General features: G+C 44.6%; 1 protein-coding gene and 1 long non-coding RNA gene across 2 annotated transcripts in view; both read right to left on the reverse strand.

Annotated features, from left to right (window-relative positions):
• Positions 1-2217: 2217 nt before the first annotated feature.
• Positions 2218-22214, reverse strand: part of LOC125760011 (uncharacterized) — a 30890-nt gene continuing 10893 nt past the window's right edge. The window contains exon 2 of the long non-coding RNA XR_007417676.1: positions 2218-2405. This is a non-coding gene — a long non-coding RNA (uncharacterized LOC125760011). The remainder of the gene's footprint in view (positions 2406-22214) is intronic.
• LOC119372165 (uncharacterized) lies at positions 11345-16749 on the reverse strand. Its single transcript, XM_037642631.2, has 3 exons — positions 16529-16749; positions 12930-13116; positions 11345-11433 (listed from the first exon to the last, which is right to left on the reverse strand). Exons 1-3 carry the CDS (start codon positions 16640-16642, stop codon positions 11378-11380), a joined length of 357 nt encoding a protein of 118 aa, XP_037498559.1. The 5' UTR covers positions 16643-16749; the 3' UTR covers positions 11345-11377.

A 22214-nucleotide genomic window follows, 5' to 3' on the forward strand; every position in this document is an offset into this window, starting at 1 on the left:
CACTTGCTTGACGAGTAGAAAGCAACCGTCCACGCGACGTGCGAGTGAGAACGCCCACAGCTTCACGTTTCAAGCCACGCGCTCGCGACTATGAGGCTGTTTTAGATGCGAAGCAGCTTTTGCTCGGGGCTGTGTCCGTCGTCGGCGGTGGCGTCCGCGCTCCCCTGCGCATGCACCTACTCTCTTTCCCACTCTCCTCCTTTACGCAGGTGTTCGGTCGCCTTCTCTCCTCTCCTCCCCCGCGCTGCAGCCGCGGCGCAGCCTCTTCTCCCACGTGATGCAGCCGCGCCGCAGCCAAATACAGCCTGTAACCCACTCTTTCCTCTCCCTCCCCCATTTCATGTGTATATAAGCGCGTGCGCTCGGTCGGCTTCCGTCATTCTCGCTTCGCTCCCGTTCAGATGAGTTGTAACGTCAACGTCGGCGCTGCTCGGCGCTAACGGAAAGCAACGCACAAACACAACGTAATGATAACACAAATACTAAATACATCACACACTAACGGAAACGCGGAGTGAACGTAACGGAAACTTGGTGTGCGCCCCCAATGCTGCTTCGCATCCCCTCATGGTTCCCTTGAGTGGGAGATGGTGTAATTTTTTTTAGTTCAGCGAATTGATAATTTTTGCTTTGACTCGATCAACGTGCTCTTTCTTCTATGTAGAAAATTAGTGTATCTTTAAGCTTCACCTGCGATCTTGAGAGGGCGACCGCTCTATCTCATACTTACGGTCCCGTATCTTTTTCTTTTTTCGTCCGTATCCGCAGTCGTATTTCAGGCAAAGTTATTACCAAATACTTTGGCTCTTTAAAAACTACCCTTAAAAGATTCGACAGCATTTTGCTGTGACAGATTCTCTTTCCGTGTGGGCACATTTCTTACTACTTCCTTAAATCCTGGCGTTTTGCTCGCATGAGCAGCTCCTTGCAGATATCACGCAAGTCCACTATCAAGCAATATAGGAAAAGAACGCAGGATAATATTTCAGTGGTTGCCTAGTCACTGCGGCCTTCAGGGAACTAACTGATCAAGTGGACGCAACTGCCCGATCTACCTAAGACAAAAGTCAGCTGTGTCGCCATTCCCCTTTCAACATCCGACGCAACGAAAAAGTTTCGCATGCTCGCGCGTCATCAAACGCGGAATCTTTTGAATTCGCTCACATTTACAACCACACGTCTTCGTACCTTGGGTCCTAATCAACAACTACGTATCCCGTCTGATCTCTCTAGACGTGTTACTATATGTCCTTCCTATCCGTCTATGACTTTAAGTGGTCCGCCGCGGTGGTATAGCGGTTACGGTGCTCGGCTGCTGACCCGAAGGTCGCGGATTCGATCCTGGCCGCGGCGGTTGCATTTGGATGGAGGCGAAATGGTAGAGGCCCGTGTACTTAGGTTTAGGTGCACGTTAAAGAACACCAGATGGTCGAAATTTCCGGAGCCCTCCACTACGGCGTCTGTCATAATCATATCGTGGTTTGGGGACGTAAAACCCCACATATTATTATATGACTTGAAGTGGCCTTCTCATGCGCTTAATTTTTGTTTCCCGTCGGAATAGCTAACAGTACATAATATTGAAGTTGTGGGCGAACTTTTGGTGGCCCACAACTTGAATATGCCTCATCCGTTTAATCCTCTTTCACTCACTATCTAATTAAAATGCTCGAAGTAGTTCAGAACAGAGCTGCTCACTGCATTTCTACTAACTGTGATAACCATTCAAGCGTGACTCAGCATAAACTTGATCATTCCCTTCAACCATTGCCCATTCGCCGTCAAATTCCCCTATATGTTTGTTTAACAACTGTGTATGTGTCCGTATATACAGCAATAAAACACGTTATCCCTTGAACGCCCCATTTACACGTCACGCAGGCTACATAATCACGTAAGCTTCACGCGCATCTTCCATGCGCATGTAGCATTATCTTCTTCATGATATCGCTTCTGATAATAACTCGTATGCATTTCGCCATATGCTTGAGGTAGAACATTTCTTGCAATCGCTATAACATGGTTTTGCCGTCTAAATTTTTGCTTTGTTCATTTTGTGATGTGTCGCGTTTTCTGTGCTCATTTCGCAAACGTATACTCTGTTATATTGCGTTTCTTTTGTTTTTGTTTTTTACTTCCATTAGAACTGTCTCTTGTTTCGTCCAAATTATTTTGCTGCATCGGGTTTTCTTGCTCCCTTGCTTTGCAACAATGTCATTAATAATATCTGGGGTTTAACGTCCCAAAACCACGATATGATTATGAGAGACGCCGTAGTGGAGGGCTCCGGAAATTTCGACCACCTGGGGTTCTTTAACGTGCACCTAAATCTAAGTACACGGGCCTCAAACATTTTCGCCCCCATCGAAAATGCAGCCGCCGCGGCCGGGATTCGATCCCGCGACCTTCGGGTCAGCAGTCGAGCGCCATAACCACTAGACCACCGTGGCGGGGCAACAATGTCATTTATGAGTCTGTTTGCGCTTTCAGTGTAATAAATAAACCCCCCTTATTGCAGTATCTTGTGGGCCTGTAAGTTATTAGTCAGTTCATTAGTTAATTATGTTGACTGTGTGGCGACATCAAAACAATCGCGCCGCCTTTCTGCGAATGCCTCCATTTTAACTACAAAAGAGGAGCGCGCACAACAGCACTATGCAAGCTTGGCAGCCGTCCACTCACAGAAACCAAATTTATTAGGCCCCAACCTACACAGACCACAGCGCGAGTCACCATAAGAGCGTTTCTGCGTCTCTTTGGAGACACCGATTTTAACGGCACATTGTGACTGCGCAATGTGGATAGTGATCTGGTGCGTTAGGCGGACATTGATGTAATGATTTAGTGATGCTCCATGGGATCTTCTCCTCTTTAATTCTCTTTCATTCTTTCATACCCCCTTTACCCTTCCAAACCGATGCGCAATCTTGAGTTAATGCTGGCTGCTCTTTCTCTTAACAAGAACCATTGCCTCCGCAGAGTTTCGCGCTGGACGAGTTGGTAAATGCTTCTGAAGATGCGGGGAACCTGCGAACACAAGAGACGAAGTGGACAGAGCGAGTGCTGTTTTTGTCTGCTTATCTTGTGAACGCGTCTTTTTCGTTGGTTTCCTGCTTCTACGGAATCATTGCACGCCGGTCATTACGAAACGAGCGCATCCGTACGCAACGCGACATAGCACATCGTGCACCTGTCATCACTGTATTCACCGCTTAGCAGCGCCTACTTCCACTTTTCCCTTCCCTCAGCGCTGAGAACCAGGTCCAAAGCGTGTTCTCACGCCATGTTCGCCACCTTTCAACCGCTCATGCCACCCTTGTAAATGGCCCTGTGTGCTCCTTCCTTTCTCAGCTCTCGCTCCACTGCACCCCGTGGGACGAGTGCTGCATTGATTAGCAGGGCTTAATTGCTCTCGGTGGTTTGTACCGACAGAGCGTATCGTCGAACTGTGCTGAGAGCACGTGTGCTGCGTTCGTAAGAGAACGGAGGGAAAACAAGCAAAGCGGGAATTCCGTGTCAAGATGAATAATAAGTGGTTCTTGACTTTCTGGTACCCTTCTTAAAGAGGCAGAGCGGTTATTAAGACCAGCCGTTGGTCAGATGGCGATAGTGAAGACGTTTCGAAGATAGGCGGCCAGTGAACTTCATTTCTTTCAAACAAAACATTTTGTTAATCGGGGCCCGATGCACAGGCGTTCTTGCTCGTGAATTGTGTTTGTCATTGGCCGGCCACATTCACCAATAACGTTCGACGTCGCAGTAGGCTGTCATCTGATTTGGCTGTCCTCATCCCTGGTACACGAATATACCTGGAATGTGTTTCTTGTGAGCATGGAAAGAAATTGTGCGAAAGCCAGCCCAAACATACATAAGATACATGTTCCTTCGCATGCGTTAGTGTGTAATCATGAAAATTAGACCGCTATACCTTTAGTTGCAGAAAGATACTACAGTACAAGTATTCCTTCAAAAAATGTAGCTTTAGTTGTTGTTTTTTTTCTAATGATTATTATTCTTGGTTATGAGCTTCCTTCAATTCACGTGGTGTCGCCACACGCAGAAAAAAAATAAATAATAAAGCTGACATTTCTCTTTCTGCTATCACTTCGGCGAAGGCAATTATTCAAGGATAAAAATCTATCAACGGAGCTGTTGCTTCAATCACATCAACGTTCACCTTTCGTGCAGCTCATTAGTGTTCTCTTGAGCATGTTGGTCAAGATGCCATGTTCCGTGGTTGATTGTGTAGATACTTAACAACTAAAAACTTCATAGTTGCAAGAAGGACTTCTTTATTTAATACAGTGCTTTTTTTAATTTCTTGTTATACTCTTGATTGTGTACTTATGACGAAGAGTGCAACGTCAGCGAGTTTTAGAATGGGGTACCCAAATATATGCTCACGAAATAGCCTCAGATTATCACAAATGCTCAGGCGCCAAACACGAGCCTCTTGGGCACGCATGCGATTTTTCGAAAATAACGTGCGTAACCAAGGAACCCAAGGTCTGGGTGCCGAATTCTAAATCAATCTATTAAATCTGCTGCTTTTAGACGTAGTTAGTTGTTCCAACAGACCTCTGTGGGAACAGACAGCATTAAAATTCCGACCTAAACTGTCTTCGCAGCGGAAATCTATTAGGGCCTTATTGGCTTATTCGGCGCACTATACTACTTCCGCTTCTCACCTTTCAATTTTCTTTTTTTTTTTTTGCGTTGCTGCTCTTCTCTCCGCTCTTCTTATTTTCATCTTTCTTTCAATGTTTATTTCCCCTTCCCCCTATTGTGGGGTAGCAAACCGGATGCTTCATTTCTGATTGACCTCATTGCCTTTCACTCCTTTTCATCTCGCTCTCGCTCGCTTATTATGCTCCATATTGCAGTATGCGTTTATTTACCTGTATCTCGCTGTCCTTAAGAAGCAGCGAGCGCGTGGGTATACTGATAGCAAAAAAAAAAAAAAACTGGGTTTCCTTACATCATGCTAAGACGACATGACGGCGAAAGCAATCACGTCTGCATGTAATTGAAACGTCTGTGCTATTTCGACATCATTTTCTATTGCTTCCAATCACTTTCAGTTACTGTCGATTACTTCCACCTACCCTCAATTACTTTGAATTACTCTGAATTACATTCACTTGCTCTCAATTACCTTAAATTACTGTCGTTAAACTTCTTAATTACTATCCATTACTTCTTAATGCCTCTCTAGTACTGCTTACTCTCAGTCGCTTCTTACTTCATTTCGCGGTGCATTAGTGGATGTTACGTGTCTTATGACGCATGGAGCCACAATGCACACCGGCTTTTTTTTTTTGCTTTTTTTTTTTCAACCATTCGCGTTGACACCAACGCCGACGTACACTTTTCGCGTTTGATGAGGCATGTATTCCTTGGATGACAAAGGAATTACTCAGCCAAATCAAAAAACGAGATCGATTATATCAGGTTTTCATCAAAACTAGAAATTCTGAGGCTCTTAAGGCATTTAAGGAGTTTAGGAACTCTTTTACAAAGCAGCTCCGGAGGGTTAAATATGAATACCTACTACACCAGTTTAATATGACAGCGGGACGCTCTGCTAACATTTGGAAGACTCTAAGTACAATGCTCGGGAAATCACAGGAACAAACAATTAAAATATTACAGAACGGCGTAGAATTAATGTGTCGTGATTTGGCAAACAGTTTCAACGACTTCTTTCTTACCCTTGGCCATTCTTTAGATAATAATTCAGATATTACTTATACGAATTCTCACACAGAACATACAATATTTCTTACACCGGTGTCTGACAATGAAGTTATCTCGTTTTTTATGGCATTAAGCAACAGTAAAGCCACCGATGTGTCGGGCATTCAAGTACAACCAGTGAAATATGTAATAGATATTCTAGCACCATTTCTAACACACATATTTAACCAAAGTTTGTCATTAGGAATATTTCCACGTGACATGCAAATTGCTAAAGTGACAGCGATATTCAAAAAGGGGGATAAAAATGAAATGAGCAACTACAGGCCAATATCCATATTACCAGTGTTCTCGAAAGGTTTCGAAAAAATAATTTTAGAGCGCTTGTCATCTTTCGTAGACTGCCATAACCTTATGCATCCGGCGCAATTTGGTTTCGTAAGAAGAAGTCCACCGAGCTTGCCCTCCTTGAACAGAAAGAATTCATATTAGAGAAATTTGAATGTGAGGAAATGGTGCTGGGTTTGTTCTTAGATTTTTCAAAGGCATTCGACCTTGTTAACCATAGCATTTTGTTGAGAAAGTTGGAAACTTATGGCATTAGAGGCATAGCCCATTCATTAATTACATCATATTTGAAACATAGAAGTCAATCAGTAATTGTTGCGGGAGAAAGATCGGATGAAAAACCGGTCAGATGTGGTGTTCCCCAGGGAAGTATCCTAGGACCATTCTTATTTTTACTTTATATTAACGAAATTTCTACGATCGATGGTACAGCCAAATTCATTATATACGCAGATGACACCAGTCTATTTTTTTCAAGGAACTCAGAAACACACCTAATTATAAAGGTAATAAAGCGCTATCAAAAATAAGTTACTGGACGACTCAAAACCACTTAAAAATTAACATTAGCAAAACTAAGGCAATATTGTTTCGACCGCGGAACAAGAATGTTCAACTAGCACCATTAACGTTAAATAATGCAGAAATTGAGTTCGTACCATCAATAAAAACTTTAGGCTTCTATTTCAATGAGCACATGACATGGGATGACCACATAAATTACCTAATTAGCAAACTATCTAGTACAATAGGTGTGATGCGCCGTGTCTCTTTTGAATGCCCTATAAGCATCAACATGTTCTTATATAATGCTATGTTCGTACCAATACTCAATTATGGATTGCTAGTTTGGGGTACTACAACAAAAGAAAACATTGACAAGCTCGCAGTTTTACAAAAACGCGTGATTCGATCAGCATGCAAGGTTTCATACCTCTCACACACCAGTGACCTCTTTATAAAACACAACATTGTCCCGGCAAAGTCAATGTTTAACTATAATCTATGTCGGCAGTATAAATCTAGCTTAATGAAAAAAACTAGTACACTACAAACGCTAGCAGGATTACAGGCTACCCTACCAAAGTATAATATACGCAAACCTGAAGAATGGCAAATTAAGAAATGTCGCACTAACTATGGTCAACAAATGCTTCGGTTCACGCTCCCAGCTTTATTAAATAGAATCAGTAAAGAGCAGCTTTTTAACATTCGGGAAACATCATTTAAAGAACAACGGAGAATTTTCACCACAATCATGAATATGCCTCATAAATAACGCCGTCTTTTTCTTTTTCGTATTTCACTGTTTCTGAAAAGAAGAAATTCATTTTTTATTATGTTTTCTTTATTATGTCTATAAAAGCACGTTACTTCTTTTTTTTTTTTGCATGAAGGATAGTCTTGTACAATATATTATGTGTACATATTTTTTTGCATGAGGGATATTCATGTACAATATATTATGTGTACATTTCATTTTCCTGTTCTTTTTTTTTTCTTTTTTTTTTCGTTCGTTACCACCTTTTACGCTGTAGCACGTGTAGGGTGGCCAGGACACCCTCAAGCTGATTGTATCAGCTTTCTCCCCTGGTCTCCCACAACATTGTGTTGTAAATAAATAAATAAATAAATAAATAAAAATAAATAAATAAATAAATAAATAAATAAATAAATAAATAAATAAATAAATAAATAAAAGTTTGTTCCATGCTCCAGTGTCCGCCTTCACAAACTTCCGTCAAGCACTCGCGAACACCACCTGTAAATGTTGCTTTTCCTTACAAAGGCTATATGTGTGGAGAAGACATCTTAAAGGTAACAAAGCGCTGTCGTTCCTACATAAACGCTATTTCTCTTGGTATTCCTCGAATTAGCATCATCCATTTTAGTTGAGAAAGGTAACTGTGAGAAAAATTGAAATGATGAAGCGGTCAAAGTGCATTTGCGGTGTCGGGTCAGTGCCCGTCTTGCTTGTAATGCAACGAAGCTGATCTTTTGCTTGTGTGTATGCGTTCGTGTGCACGATAGCGGTGGGGAAGAGAGGGGGATATATTTTTGTGCTTTCGCCGCACCGCCGGAATCGCTGGCACCGCTATCGATAGCAATTTCGCTTGATCATAGCAGCCGTGAGTGAAAGGTCCCCCGTTGTGGTTCGCTGCCAGGGCCGCTGACACGGAGCACACACACACGCCATATGTCGGAAGCGGAGGGGGAAAAAGGGTGTGTGCGGAACGTGTTTATACCGTAGGGCGCGCTTGTCGCTCATCCATGCGGCCGTTTAGCAGGCGGGGACGCTGACCCGGAAAAGCTCGCGCAGTAGTCGCTACGTTGGAGATGACGGGTGGGCCCCGTTTGTGCCTCGTGCCATGTTCTGTCTCTTGCTGCTTCGACGCTTCGCTGCGTCTGCTGACCGGTCACGGCTGGCACACGTGCTACGTTACCATCGCTACTACGATCCATCGCGGACTTGGTTTAATCTGGATCAGTCTCTCTGCCGCCTATAATACGGTAAAAAAACACTATCTTGCGCTCAGTAACTTTTTATCATTGTTACTTGAGTGTTATAATCGAAGCTCGCACTTAATACTGCAAAGCATGTACGACAGGAACGCAGCGTTCTAACTGCTCGTGGCCTTGAGTTTCGTTTATAGCTACATCTGTAATTGCTTTCCAGACATAGCTGTCAGAGATGCACAGACAAGGTTTTGCAGTTTACTGCAGGAAGTTGTTGATACATGTTTCTTTTTAAGTGCGGAACACTTTAGGGGCCCAGGCTGTCGTATGCTGTCGTATGCTGTCATCGCTTGGCGCAACGTAGGCAAAGCCACAGCCACGTATAGCATAACCATCTGTAGCTTATTGAGCGCGCGCTAGCGCCAAGGAGAAGTCTTCTTCCTCTTGTTCTTCGAGTGCCTTGATGATGATATTAAGTGCGGAGCACTTTAGGGGCCCGGGCTGGCGTATGCCGTCGTCGCTTGGCGTAACGCAGGCAAAACAATCAAATAGAAAAAAGAGAAAGCAAGCGAGAAATATAAAGCGGGAGAAAGAAAGGGGAACAATAGGAAGAAAAATAGAAATAAAGTCGAGTTCACTTATAACGCTACCGTTTATAACAATATATCGGATATAACGATGAACAACAATGGCATCGTCCACTTTTGTATGCTTTCTATGGTAAAATAAACCGCTTATTAGGATCCTCCGGTGTCGCGATATCGGATATAGCGATTGATTCCGGCTACAGCGCGCGCCGGAAATGGCTCTCCGCGCCGACCGCGCCGACGGCATGCGCCGCGATGCGCCTCGCACCCCGTCCACGCCCTCAGAAAATGAGTCGACTGTGCCGCTTACGAGGGAGCGAGGGGAGGAGGAGCTTTCCTCCCGAACTCCCCTCCCGGAGCCGCCGCTTTGACCCTCGTCCGCGCGCCGGTCGCACCAACGTTGGCTCGCACCGCTCGCTCGCCTGTTGTGTGCGCCGTGCTTTGACTGCTTTGACTGTGTTTCTCCACGACTGCTTCCGTTTTACGTTTCGCCGCGGACGGGACATTGGGACGTCATGACGGACGTCCCGGCGTCCCGTCAAGGGGTGCCGGGGTTCTGGTCGGCGCTTAACGAAGACGCGTCGGGTCTGGACGACATTCTTCATGCATACGATGCTGTGGAAACGTCCGAGTGCCTCAGTGATGAGGAGCTCGTTGCGCGTATACGTGCTGCGGACAGCGGTGAGGGCGGCGACTCTGAGGACGCGGTTGAGCAGCCTACCGAGGTCTTTTTTCTTCTCAACCTGCTTATAAAATGTACCGGTTATAATGGTGGGATTTCCTTGGCACTTGGATATCCTTATAAGTGGACTCGAATGTAAATAGAAAAAAAAAGAGAGAAAAAAAGACAAAAAAAACTGGAAAAGAGAAAAAGAAAGAAAGGGAGGAGGAAAGAGAGAGAGAGAGAGAAAAAAAACCGAAGAGAAACAAAGAAGGATGCCCAGCTCCACACTTCCTTCAGGCTTGGCACCACTAGTGCGAAGCTGCCCTGATCTTTCTATTTTTTCTATTTTACCTCCCTAGCTTCAGATAAATTTTTGCTGCACTGGTGGACGCAATACGTTCTGGTTACCTTTATCACGCACTTGGCCTGCAACAACGGCTACGAAGAGCGACTTAAAGGGACACTAAAGAGCAAAACGATTTTTCTCGCATTAGTAAAGTAGTCTTCCACGATACCAAAAACACCACGCTTGCTGCGAGAAGACACTTAATAGGCGAGAAAACGCGCAAAAAGAAAATACAGGTGGCGACGCCACCTTGGAATTCCCGCACCATTTGCCGTGACGTCACATATTTTTTGACGGCGCCTGCTTGGCCCTACGTAGTTCCTAATCGGTTAAATCGAAGTACATTGTCCTCTGAGGGGGCCAGAGACTTGACATAACGAGTTTGTGGAAATTTCGTTGAGTAAGTGGCGCCAAAATACGTTAAATGCTCTTTGAAACCTTTTACGTCACGAATTACAAAGTTCGGCGCGAAATTCGAAAATGAAACTTTGAACTTGGTTTTCTCCTCTAATAATAAACATATGGTGGTGAAATAAACTACACAAGAGTTCTCCGAGCACACTTTATCAATCTAAACCAATTCATTGTTTCTCTTTAGTGTCCCTTTAAGCTTGCCCGTTGAATCAGCATTTCTAGCCGTTTGAGTGGCGACCACCTAGAGATGTCACCGCGTTAATCGCTTCCCAAGTTGGAAAACTTGGTCATATCAACGATGAAGACACCGTCGATGTTTGTGGGCATTGTGAGTGTGCAATGAACAAGTTACTGCTTCGCACACTAAATGTTGAACATTTATGATATGGCTAATCCCTACGAAGAAAGGATTAAGTTGAGGAAACAACTTTTTTTTTTCTTTCAGGAGCCAAGAACTTGGGGAAGCGTTCTTCATATATCTCTAACTCTTTCACGCTGTTTACTACTACACTTGAAGCCCTGAAATAAAGAGCCTAGGGACGATTACAACAAATGAATAAAACGTTTCAATTACGCTTCATTGGATAGGTAATTAAATTTAAGTAAGCATATAAGCCCAGCTGCCGTGTCAGCGCTAATACGATTTCCCGCAATCGACAGCCTAAACGTACGGATACATGACTAAATCATTCTTTATACGCAGCCACGCATTCAGAAAGCGAGCACCATTTTTTTTTCCGCGAACGAGACGAATTTGTGATTGTGAAGGTCTATTTTATTACTCATTGACGACATCGCCATTGACAGTATTAACAAAAAACCACGGGCTAGTTAAGCGGATCCAGTGCTTCATCGCGCATCGTGTCAGTCCTCATTACTGTTGTCCTCGCTGGGGCAGATGTCGTCGTCTCCGCAGATACCTGCCAATTAGCAAACAAACAAGACAAAAATCCACTCAGCGTACTGTTTCGCAGCTGTACTTCAAACACGCAGTGAAAATTCAAAATACGCAAACAGTACCAGAAAACTTGGCATTCTGCGTGCGACAGACTCCACCAAGTATGAACGAAGTAGCCTGCGCTACAACCTTCGCTACAACATACAGGCTAGGCGTAATACAAAGGTTGTAGGTTTGATCCCTGTCTGCAGCAAGTTGTTGTTTTTTTTTTTCGCGCACTTTCCTTTTTCAAGATATCCTAATTAATACAGTTCAATTAAAAACTACAATTAACGCCTTGTACGCTTAAGTTTAATTCGCTATCTGTTGGATTCAAATGGCTGTTCCCCGTTACAAAGTTTCTTAAGAAAATCTATGATACTCGCAGTCTTCTTAAAAGCAGTACTCTTCAAAGCGACTTATGCGCCAGTGTCGCCAACTTTCTTATATAGTTACTTCACATATGTGCCACCTACGCAATATGCGAAGGTTTTCCATCTACGCACTCCGCGTTTCTTAAATCAAGACGCCTAAACTTATAATAAGGATGATTAAACTAAATGAGACTTCGGTAGCAAGGAACACGTAGCCTGTCGGCATTGGCAGCCGTAGAACACAAGACAACTGGTGACTGCAGAAGAGAGCTCATGGGTAGAGTGCAATGGGCCGGATGCCAAGTTCACGAAGGTTCGTATTAACTGTTCGTGGTTCACTGGCTCCTTCGTTATAATACCGTTCACTATATTGGTGTCGATGATATCCGGGCCTTACGAAACGCTCTTGCGGACCAACCGATCATAATAAGAAGTGATGCCGGCCAATAGGAATAGCAAATATGGCTATAGAAAGGGTGCTTATCAATCTGGGAAAGAACGCTAATGGCCAAAGAGATTACGAATACAGCCATTGATAACTAAACTTCTCTTACGCAACAGCGCTTCGCGAATTGCCGATGTTTCTGCATTGGCGAATATGGTCGCCAGCGAGTCAATAACTACGCCCAAAGACAAGACAAATTTGCATCACTAATCTCGGTTACAATATAGATTTCAAAACTGCAACCGATATTTAAGCGTCTATTCGTATACCAAAGCCAGCACTCAACTTTCGCTGCTTTCGACTTCCCCCGAATACCGTGAGCTACTTGACAAAGCAAGAAATACGAAACAAAACATTAAGATTCGAGTGTTTCGGTAACAAGTTCGCGATGAAACGCGCCTTGCGCCGACGGCAGGGCAGCGCGTTTTGCACTGCCTGCTACCTCATATGCGAGCTCAGCTACCCTCGTCACGTAGCTGACAGCGCGAGACTTGCCGCACTTTCGATAACTGCGGCATGGTATATGTATTTACGAAGTAAAGTTCTAAAGCTGAACGAAGTTACCATAGCTGTAATGTTCAACAACTATAGTCAGAATTTTGCACTTTAGGTTGCACGGCAGCCCGAGTAGCTCGCGGATTATGGAAGGCCGACGCTCACCGACACGGCAGGGGCAGAAGTTGACGTTGGCACCGCTTTTGACTTGCTCGAAGCTGCAGCGTTCTCCGGGGCCGGCGGCGGGACGGCACTGGCCGGGACTGCCGGCGCCGTCGCCGTGGAACACCTTGAGGCAGCACCGAGACAAGCACTGGTCGTTGTTATGGCAGTTGGCGCCGTCTTGCAGACCCTGCATGCCCAGCCGACAGCGACAATGTGATGCGACAGATGTAATCTGTCTCAACGGCCACCTGGACCGGGATAATGCAACGACTCTGTTCTAATGTTGTTCTTTTCTCACACTTCGTGAGTGATCCAAGCGGCGCTCCGCCCACGTTATCGACCACATCGGCACACGATGTGAATGGTGGATGTAAGAAAATGAATAAAATTGGCGGGAAAATGTCCTTAGCACACAGGCCCATCTACATATTCGGCTCTGGTCAGCGAATCAATGGCGCAAGCTACTGAGCCCTAACATAGTCAACGGTTCGCGTAAGTTGTAAGCTCTTCCGAAGCAGTCAACAAAGGAGGAACACAAAAGTCGAAGCGAAGCTATTATGAGACATCGACTTGGATGTACATAATCATACTGTGTAAAAAAAAAACTTTCCTCCCGTCAGCCAAAATACGGCGTCAGCCACTGTTGCAATCTCATTTGGCTAAACGTGTTGATGATCAAGTCGTCACTGCAAAAGGGACGAGACACTCAATGGTGTGCTATATAGTCAGCTACCTAAAAAAACAACGTTGACTCGTGTTTCATAATTGCAGTCCTTGCGAATTCCTGATACGTTGGCCAGAGGGCCGAGTGAAGATAATGGGTTATTAAAAAAACTCACGTTTCTTGACCATCCAAACATGCGTCATCTGTACTAAAGACCGTTAAGGATCCATTGAAAACCGTATTAAAATTATCGGTGACAGACGTCAAGTCAACGAAATTTAAAAAATCTAAATTTGTCAGGTGATGTAAAGTGTTGCCATGTCGACATTCGAAACTGTATTTTGTAAGAGCTCGCGTCTTCCGATAGCATACATATTTTATTACTCGTCCCGCCTAGCAGCTCAGTAACAGCTGCGTGTGTGGCTTTTTGCGATACCGCGCTGACAGAGGAAAAGAAGAGAAAGTAAAACAAGAATCGTTACAAATGACAAGAATCGTTACAAAACACACCAGCGGTTGCTTAACGCAAGCCGAACGTGTCTATCGGCACAGCGTAATGTGCCGCAGCCCTGAAAAAAAAATGTTCCCGTGCTAAATGAGAGACGGTGTGATCGAGGTAGACGCGATTACTAAACTTCCTTTTCTGCGACATCGGAGAATGGTAGATTGAAAGTCAATGAATACATAAATGAACTGGCCAGACATGAGCTTTGGTTTTCAATAAATTAAAATGTAGTAAGTACAGTTATATTATTATGGATGATGAAGAAGGAGTGTTAAAAGGGCGGATGTTAATAGAGAACGGGAAAAGGGAGCAGGGAGAGAATCAGCTTGCCAGCGGTTTCGAAAAGGTGTCTGCAGGATGGACACAGTCATCTCGACGTATTCGCAATATTGAAAAGCTTGGGCTATCAGAATGTACACAGAACACAAGAAAGTCTGAAATGAACCGGTCCTATTGTTGTTGTTGTTCCAATAATTCAAACTTTCCCGGATTGACGGAGTAGATCAGCATTAACCAACCTGCTTACGATTCAAGGTATTTTGATAGCATCCGCTGCGAACACTTATTCATCCATAATATTTATTTCGTTTGTGTGCCTTAATAATCTTTACCAGAACACATATGCGTTGAAGAGTTCGACGACAGCAGAAAGCATGGGAGTACGTATTTGGAGCAAACCCTGCAAATCCTCAACTTTCGCTTACGCAAAGCAGTAAAATCGGGGTAGCGGCCAAAGCAGAATCAAGGCCAATGGATAACCTTACGGTTGAATGAGAGGCTACGAATATATTCTGACGGTTCCATACTTAAGAGTAGCGATGCACAAGTAAAACAACTATATGCTTCCAAGAAGAGCAGAATTTACCCAGATCCACATGCATCTATGTGGTGGAAAATGAATGTACTTCACTATTAATAAAATACGACTCACACTGCTCTCTTTAAAGCACGTGTGTTGGTAAGTTTGTAACAAACATCTTACAATAGCCTCCTGCTTTTTGTCGACCTCCCGATACCTTCAATCTCTTCTCCAACCACTCCGCACCATACCAAGCACATCTATCAATGTCGCCGCAAAATAGGTACTTTTATCTTCCATACCTTTACTGATCGATTATTTTATTTCTCTAGGCAAGCATATCTTAGCGTATAGTAAAGTGAAACTTTGGGCTAGTTTGTTCTGCATAGCGAAAAGGAAACAGCGCGATTTTTTTTTCACACGGGGACAATAGTAAAGAAAAGGACACGGACAAGCGCTGACTTTCAACTGAAAGTCAGCGGTGTTTCCTTTTCGCCTAGCGTTAGAGCGGTCCTCCTGTCGTTGGTACGTTGCGTAACCTTTCCCCCTGCATCAATATATCTGTTCCTTTTTTGAACTCAGGACGCGCGTTCTTTTCTCCGAACTCAGTTTGACTGGCCATGCGTAACCATTCAGCGCCTTTTTGTTGCGTCCCGACAGATATTTTAGAAAGCGCTCTTTTCTTACGAATTACTTCAGTGTGCGAACTTCTTTGTAGATACACGGTCGCATTGCAATGCGTCCTGCAAATTGCTCCAATCTGCTGGCCAAGAAAACCTTCCACTGCTATAACACTTCTCCAGCGCCGCAATTGTTCGTTTGTTTTTTTTCTCTTTCTTGCCCAAATGCGTCCACAAAAGATTGCACGGGACTGTAGCTTAGAAAAATGGCCGTAGGAATGCTGCAGGACTACTCAAACGCCCAAGCGGCGAAGCGCAAAGAACGAATAGCAAAGAACAAAAGAGCGAACCATGAATTCTCACTTCCAGTGATAGAGAACAACTGAATAGCTGTGGGGAACCGTTCAGAGAGTACACGGGATGCCCATACGAACGCGAGACCGTCGCCACTCCCATTTCTGTTCATCCCTGTGTGCAAATTATGCGAGAACGATCACGTGCACACGCATCGTTGAGTGCTGCAGCCAATTACGTATTTCCTACATCAGTTTAGCTGAAATGCTAACACGCGTATTTCGCGGCACTGCATACTATACGACCACGCTGTCATAGGGGCCGAGTGCCGCGCTTCACAAAACCTCCGATTCAATGGGACAACCGCTTCGAGCTATACTCAATTCATGACCGTACAGCTTCACAGGTATACCCATGAAATCGACGCGCAGAAATTATACTCCCGAAATACGCTACACACTTCGTCGAAAGAAATCGCCTCGAACGTGTTACCGGAGTACGTTCGGCGCGGCGTCACTATATAAATCGACGGCGCATACACGTTACGCGATAACCTCGCTGTAAACCCAACCGGGTAGTTTAAGGTGGCTATTTCGTTGTACGTATATCTACAACAGCGTCGATATGGTGCCAGCTCCGAGACATGCCACGCTCTTGAAAGCACGCTGTAAACCCGTTGCGTGCTGTTGCCGGTCAAAAGTGCCCGGAGATGCTCACGGTGGGTCGGTGTCCAGTGGCGACCTGCTGCACGCCGTCGTGGTCGTCGTCGTCAGCTCTAGAGAAGCCGGCCAGCGCTAGCAAGCAGAGCGAGATGACAACGAGCGGCCTCATCGTGGAACGCGGGAGCGTGTCGGACGCTGGTGAGAAAAAAACACGAGAGTGCCGGTCAGCGTCTTATTTGTACCTACGCCCGGACTGGATCGTGGCCGCATAATCGCGACAGCCAGAAGTGGTTTTCTCTTTTTTCCTTTTTCTTCGGCGCTTCCCAACCTATTCACCCTATAGGAGTGGCCTTTATCGCTTCGGCATGAAGCATTGCCTTTCCGATCATGGGAAACACGTAATCTCATTTCTCCAGCCAGCTATGTTTACCAGCCGGTCTCTTCTATACTTTTCGCTTTTTGCACTTTGCTCGCGAGAGCCTCGCGACAAATCACGACAGCAGACGCAATAGAGAGGGGTGCAGCGAGGATGCACGCGTGGCCAGAATCGCCGCCTGCTCCGGAGCACAAACGCTCCGCTGATATGGTAATCAGTGTCATAGCGGCAAAATGGATCTATCGCGTGCGATTGAGCAAACAACCACGCCGGAGAGTGCGCCTTTCCGGAAGCGGCGCGTATGCGATAGACACGAGGGGAGCAATAAGTACCACTCGTATCGCTCCCTTGGCGCAGGGACTGCGCGCTTTGCAGCTGTCTAGACAACGCCGCCGATAAGAGATCAAGGTCGGAGGCTCGGCATTGGCGAGTAAATATGGGCCAACTCCCCTCCTTTTATTTTCACCCGTACTCAAGAGCAGCTCGCAGAAGCTTTTTTTTCGCGGCAGAGAGTTGCCTCGTGGATGCAGCAATGACATTTCGCAAATAATATGCAATAGCGAACATTTATGCATCTCAACGTTTTAATAATGCAGTATATAATCTCCAGGTGTCATGGCAAGGCACTGTAGTGTACGTATTATACGTTCCTAAAGCAGAGAAACGTGCCGCGGTCGCTGTTCACGCAGATACTGAATAAACCTTGTCGTAAGCCTATTGTAATTCATGCCTCAATTTATGGCCTGTGTTTTGTTTTTTTGTTTTTTAATAAGGGAAAAGAGCGCATGGAAAGCCGACGGACGGACGCTCCTACAGCTTTTTAATGTACTTTTGGGATAGGAATGGTGTGCTAACGGCAGCATTTGAACAACTTACAACGGATGTATGTGCATGTATGCAGTGTGCATAAAGGAGGACTATAAAACCACGACACACTTGTATGTACATGCGCATTTGCTTGCTCCCACAATATCGCAAACTGTCTGGAGCTCTACAAGCATATATACATAGATGCCGCCTACGTGACCTGAAATCTTTTATACACCACTAAGTATTAACTATTCCCTCAGGGATGCAACACTATATAGTGGCTCAGCGTGGCATACACGAACGTGTGTTCATTCCAAGATGGAATGGTAGATACACAGATGTTTAATCAGTGTGTGCCTGAAGAAACTATATATCGAACGCCTGTTGTGCACTTCCCTTCGATGCAACACCCATTGCATTTCCTTACAGACCTCAATAAGCCGACTAGACTGTAGCAGGGAACATCTTCTGGAGCGAAGTTTCTTGGACACTGACCGCTATGCGTCGATGGCACGGAAAGCTATTTGTGTCACACCGGAGTTTTTTAAAAAATACCGGCCTCAGTGACCAATTGTAGTCCCTCCGTGCGTACTTCTGCTTGCCTACAGTACTCGCTATGTCCCTCCTTTCCTCTTTCTGCTTCCCACCTCCTTGGTCGCAGTGCACGATAAACAAACTGAACGCACGTCTGGTTTATCCTCCTGCCTTTCTCTTCTTTGATCTATCTATCTATCTATCTATCTATCTATCTATCTATCTATCTATCTATCTATCTATCTATCTATCTATCTATCTATCTATCTATCTATCTATCTATCTATCTATCTATCTATCTATCTATCTATCTATCTATCTATCTATCTATCTATCTGTCTGTCTGTCTGTCTGTCTGTCTGTCTGTCTGTCTGTCTGTCTGTCTGTCTGTCTATCTATCTATCTATCTATCTATCTATCTATCTATCTATCTATCTATCTATCTATCTATCTATCTATCTATCTATCTATCTATCTATCTATCTATCTATCTATCTATCTATCTATCTATCTATCTATCTATAAATGCGCGTAAACTTATGTGGGAAAAGCGCTTCATATGATGGCGTATAGTGTTATTGCACAGTGGATGTATGGCCAAAAAGTGCCATGGCATCAGCTGATGGGTGTCAAAGTGTAAAAGTGTTTCATAAATTAAAGAAACAAAGCGAGCCGTGGAAACAATCTAAAGCTGCGTGTCAGAATGATTCAAAAGTTTATTCAAAGACTGAAAAGGAGGAGATTCATAGAAAAAAGGTAGCGAGGTCAGCCGGCGAAAAGGCCATGTGGCTACCCTTTTCTGGAGTGAGGAAGTACAGGAAATCGAAAGATGATAGCAGAGAGATAAAATTCATGGAAATTCAGAAAGGTTAACCAGAGTTAATTCTTGTAGACTACCGTGCAGAGAAAAAAAGGGAGGTTGGGGCGATAGAAAAGAAGAAATAGAGCGCTAGGTGAGAGTGAGACAACCGAAATAATAAAAGGAAGAAAGAAAAATTGTGCACATAAATTTAACATGCACAATAGTCATAAGCATCATAAGCAGGAACACAGTGTATATACCTATTTCATAACCCCTTTCCAGGCCTGTGGTCACAAAGCCCGTTACTTAGAGCAGCCCGTAAGAACAAATGTCAGCCAATCATCCTACTAGACTTATTGTTAAAAGCAACCAGCCAATGGCAAATTCTTACCAACGGAAAAAAATTGTGATTCGTTAGCTCCTAGGTGGGTGGTGGTGGTGGTGGTGGTTGTGGTGTTGCAGCAGGCGTGGTTAGCCTGGCCTACATGGCCGGCAGTGATTCCGTCTGAGCATCATTTCCGGCAGGACAGCGTAGCACTTGAGCCAGGATCGTGAAGCAGTAAAGATCACTCTCTTGTACCTGCTATGTTTAATCTCTGAGGGCTTCAGCCTAGGTGGGAGCCCAGCCCAGCAATCTGCCGGAAATCAATAAAGTTGTCCTCTCTCTCTCTCTCTCTCGAACTCTGGTCTTTCTATCGCATTGATCAGCTCGAATAGACTCCAGGAAGCACAAAAAGAATGCACATACATGCATACATACATACATACATACATACATACATACATACATACATACATACATACATACATACATACATACATACATACATACATACATACATACATACATACATACATACATACATACATACATACATACATACATACATACATACATACATACATACATACACACATCTGTAGGCTCAAGATTTGAACTGCGAACGCACAATTTTGTCTGTGGGTTCATCGGTTTTTATTTACATAATCCATTGCTTTATGGCCGACGCTTTTCGAAAACACACTTTACTCGCGATACCCTTCAATCTCGTCAGCGTCAGCAAAAAAAAAAAAAATAATGAACGCGATACGCTCGAAAATCATTTTTGCGATTTTTGTTTTTTATTGATCCTAGAAAAAAATATTTTAATGATTTGGGGGGGGGGGGGCGCAAACGAAACCATTCGTCCTCGATACAGCCGTTACAGCTGACGCCTGCAGCGTAGCGAAGTATTGCCTGATATTTCCTTTTCATCTAATGTCAGTACGTGCGCACCCTGATTTCCATACTAAATTTGGGCGTCGCAGGTGTTTCTTTTTTTCCCTCCGCTGCGCGTGGCATAAACAAAACGACGCGCTTTCGATACGGAAGTGCATTCCATTAGTGCTAAGATCCACGCAGTCTCGAATCGAGCGTACGTGAAGCGTACAAGTGGCTTATATATGGCGGGCCTCGGCAGATTAAAAGCGTAAAGGTATTCGCACATTTCACGTTTCTTTCTACTGATGTCTCCATAACTCGCTCGCTCGCACCAGCGAAAAACTCAGAATTCTCTCTTTTAAAGCACTGAGAGGGCGCTTGGCACCATATACCTTCTTTTCCAGTTCAACTTACCCTAAAAAGTTAGAGAGGACACTTACGCCCTTTAGCATTTTCATGAAACTGGTATGAGAATTGCCAAAAGAAAAAAAAAGACTTTCTGAAAGGAAACAGGCTGTATACTTCATTTCTTTAAAACTGCATACAGCGCACACCCCTTAGCACGTGCACACACACACACACACAAACACACACACACACATGCACTCACTCACTCACTCACTCACTCACTCACTCACTCACTCACTCACTCACTCACTCACTCACTCACTCACTCACTCACTCACTCACTCACTCACTCACTCACTCACGATTGAGATTACACGAGTTTTGCTTCTTCTGCCACTTATTATGCATGTTGTAGTGGGGATCTTGCTGTCTAGGTGTTTCAGCGAGAATAAGATTGAGCAAAGGGAAGAAAATAAACGAAGGAGACAAATATTAAAAGATAAAAGCGGCGTCTTTTAAGGCTTGCCTCCTTCTTTCGTTCCTCCTTTACTCAATCTCAGTTTCGCTAAAGCGCCTAAACATCGTGCTGTACCGACTCGCCCAATCTTCCACCCTCGTGAACGGGGTCATGCGTTCAATTTCCGGGCCTTGGTTGCTGCACTCTGACGAGAACCGAATGCAAAAAGAAAAAAAAAACGAAACATTGAAATAAAGGTCACCCGACTCGAACGAACCTTCGACGTTATTAACTAAATTACGGCGATCAGCAAGTATGAGCCCCAGGGTCGCGGATGCGTTCAGAGGATTCCGCGTGATATTGAACAGAACCAACCCCCAGTGTACTCGAGGGAACCATTGAGAGGACTCGGTGATAAGGAGCAAGCGAACTCTCGGAAAATTTTATGTAACACTAAAGGACACCCAGGAATAAGAAGCATGCGGCAACGTACGCGCGCTGTCTGCCGCGTCAATTTATCAAAAGCAAGCAAAACGCATCAGGAGCCATATATTTTATAACGGCAATTTCATTTCTTTGCGCGTTTACTCAGTGGCTCAGACGCTGAAAGGTCAGCACGCGCCGAGTGGCAAATGGATCGTTAGAAAATACGACCCGCGGATAGCGAACCCTTCGTGAGGTGGCAGGCACTGAGGTTGCATTTGCCCCTTAACCACTTCCTTTTTTTTTTCTCTTATTTCCTTTCTTCGATTGTTGTGTCTTATTTTGCGAACCGGAAAATCTCACATAAAGCGCGTACAGTGCTACACGAGCGCCGGTGGTGCGAATGAATAGCAGGACGCAAAGAACGCGTACCAACGCAGAGAAGGCCCCGATGTTCAGGTCAGTGCTTTAAAACGATGCACTAGGTCACTCACGACGTAAAATCAGCTTTTCCCGGCGCCCATTAAAGTTACGATGTGCTCGCCTACGTTATTCTTCATTAGAATACTGCGAAAACTGGCTGCCATGGTCGGCTCAAAAACATGCAGTAGGGTTTCTTAGATTCTACTTTTGGTATCTAACCTAAATCAAAAAGAAAAAAAAAAAGTCGTGTTATGTCGGAAACCGAGATGAACGAGCGAAAACGGGGCCGAATTTACGAGGCATTTTGTTTATAAAAGTTAGCGCAGCTGCCACTAAGTTTCGCAAGGTTGGGCCACCGCAGAGCCCC

The sequence above is a fragment of the Rhipicephalus sanguineus genome, chromosome 1 (genome assembly GCF_013339695.2).
Source record: "Rhipicephalus sanguineus isolate Rsan-2018 chromosome 1, BIME_Rsan_1.4, whole genome shotgun sequence".
Classification (NCBI taxonomy): domain Eukaryota; kingdom Metazoa; phylum Arthropoda; class Arachnida; order Ixodida; family Ixodidae; genus Rhipicephalus; species Rhipicephalus sanguineus.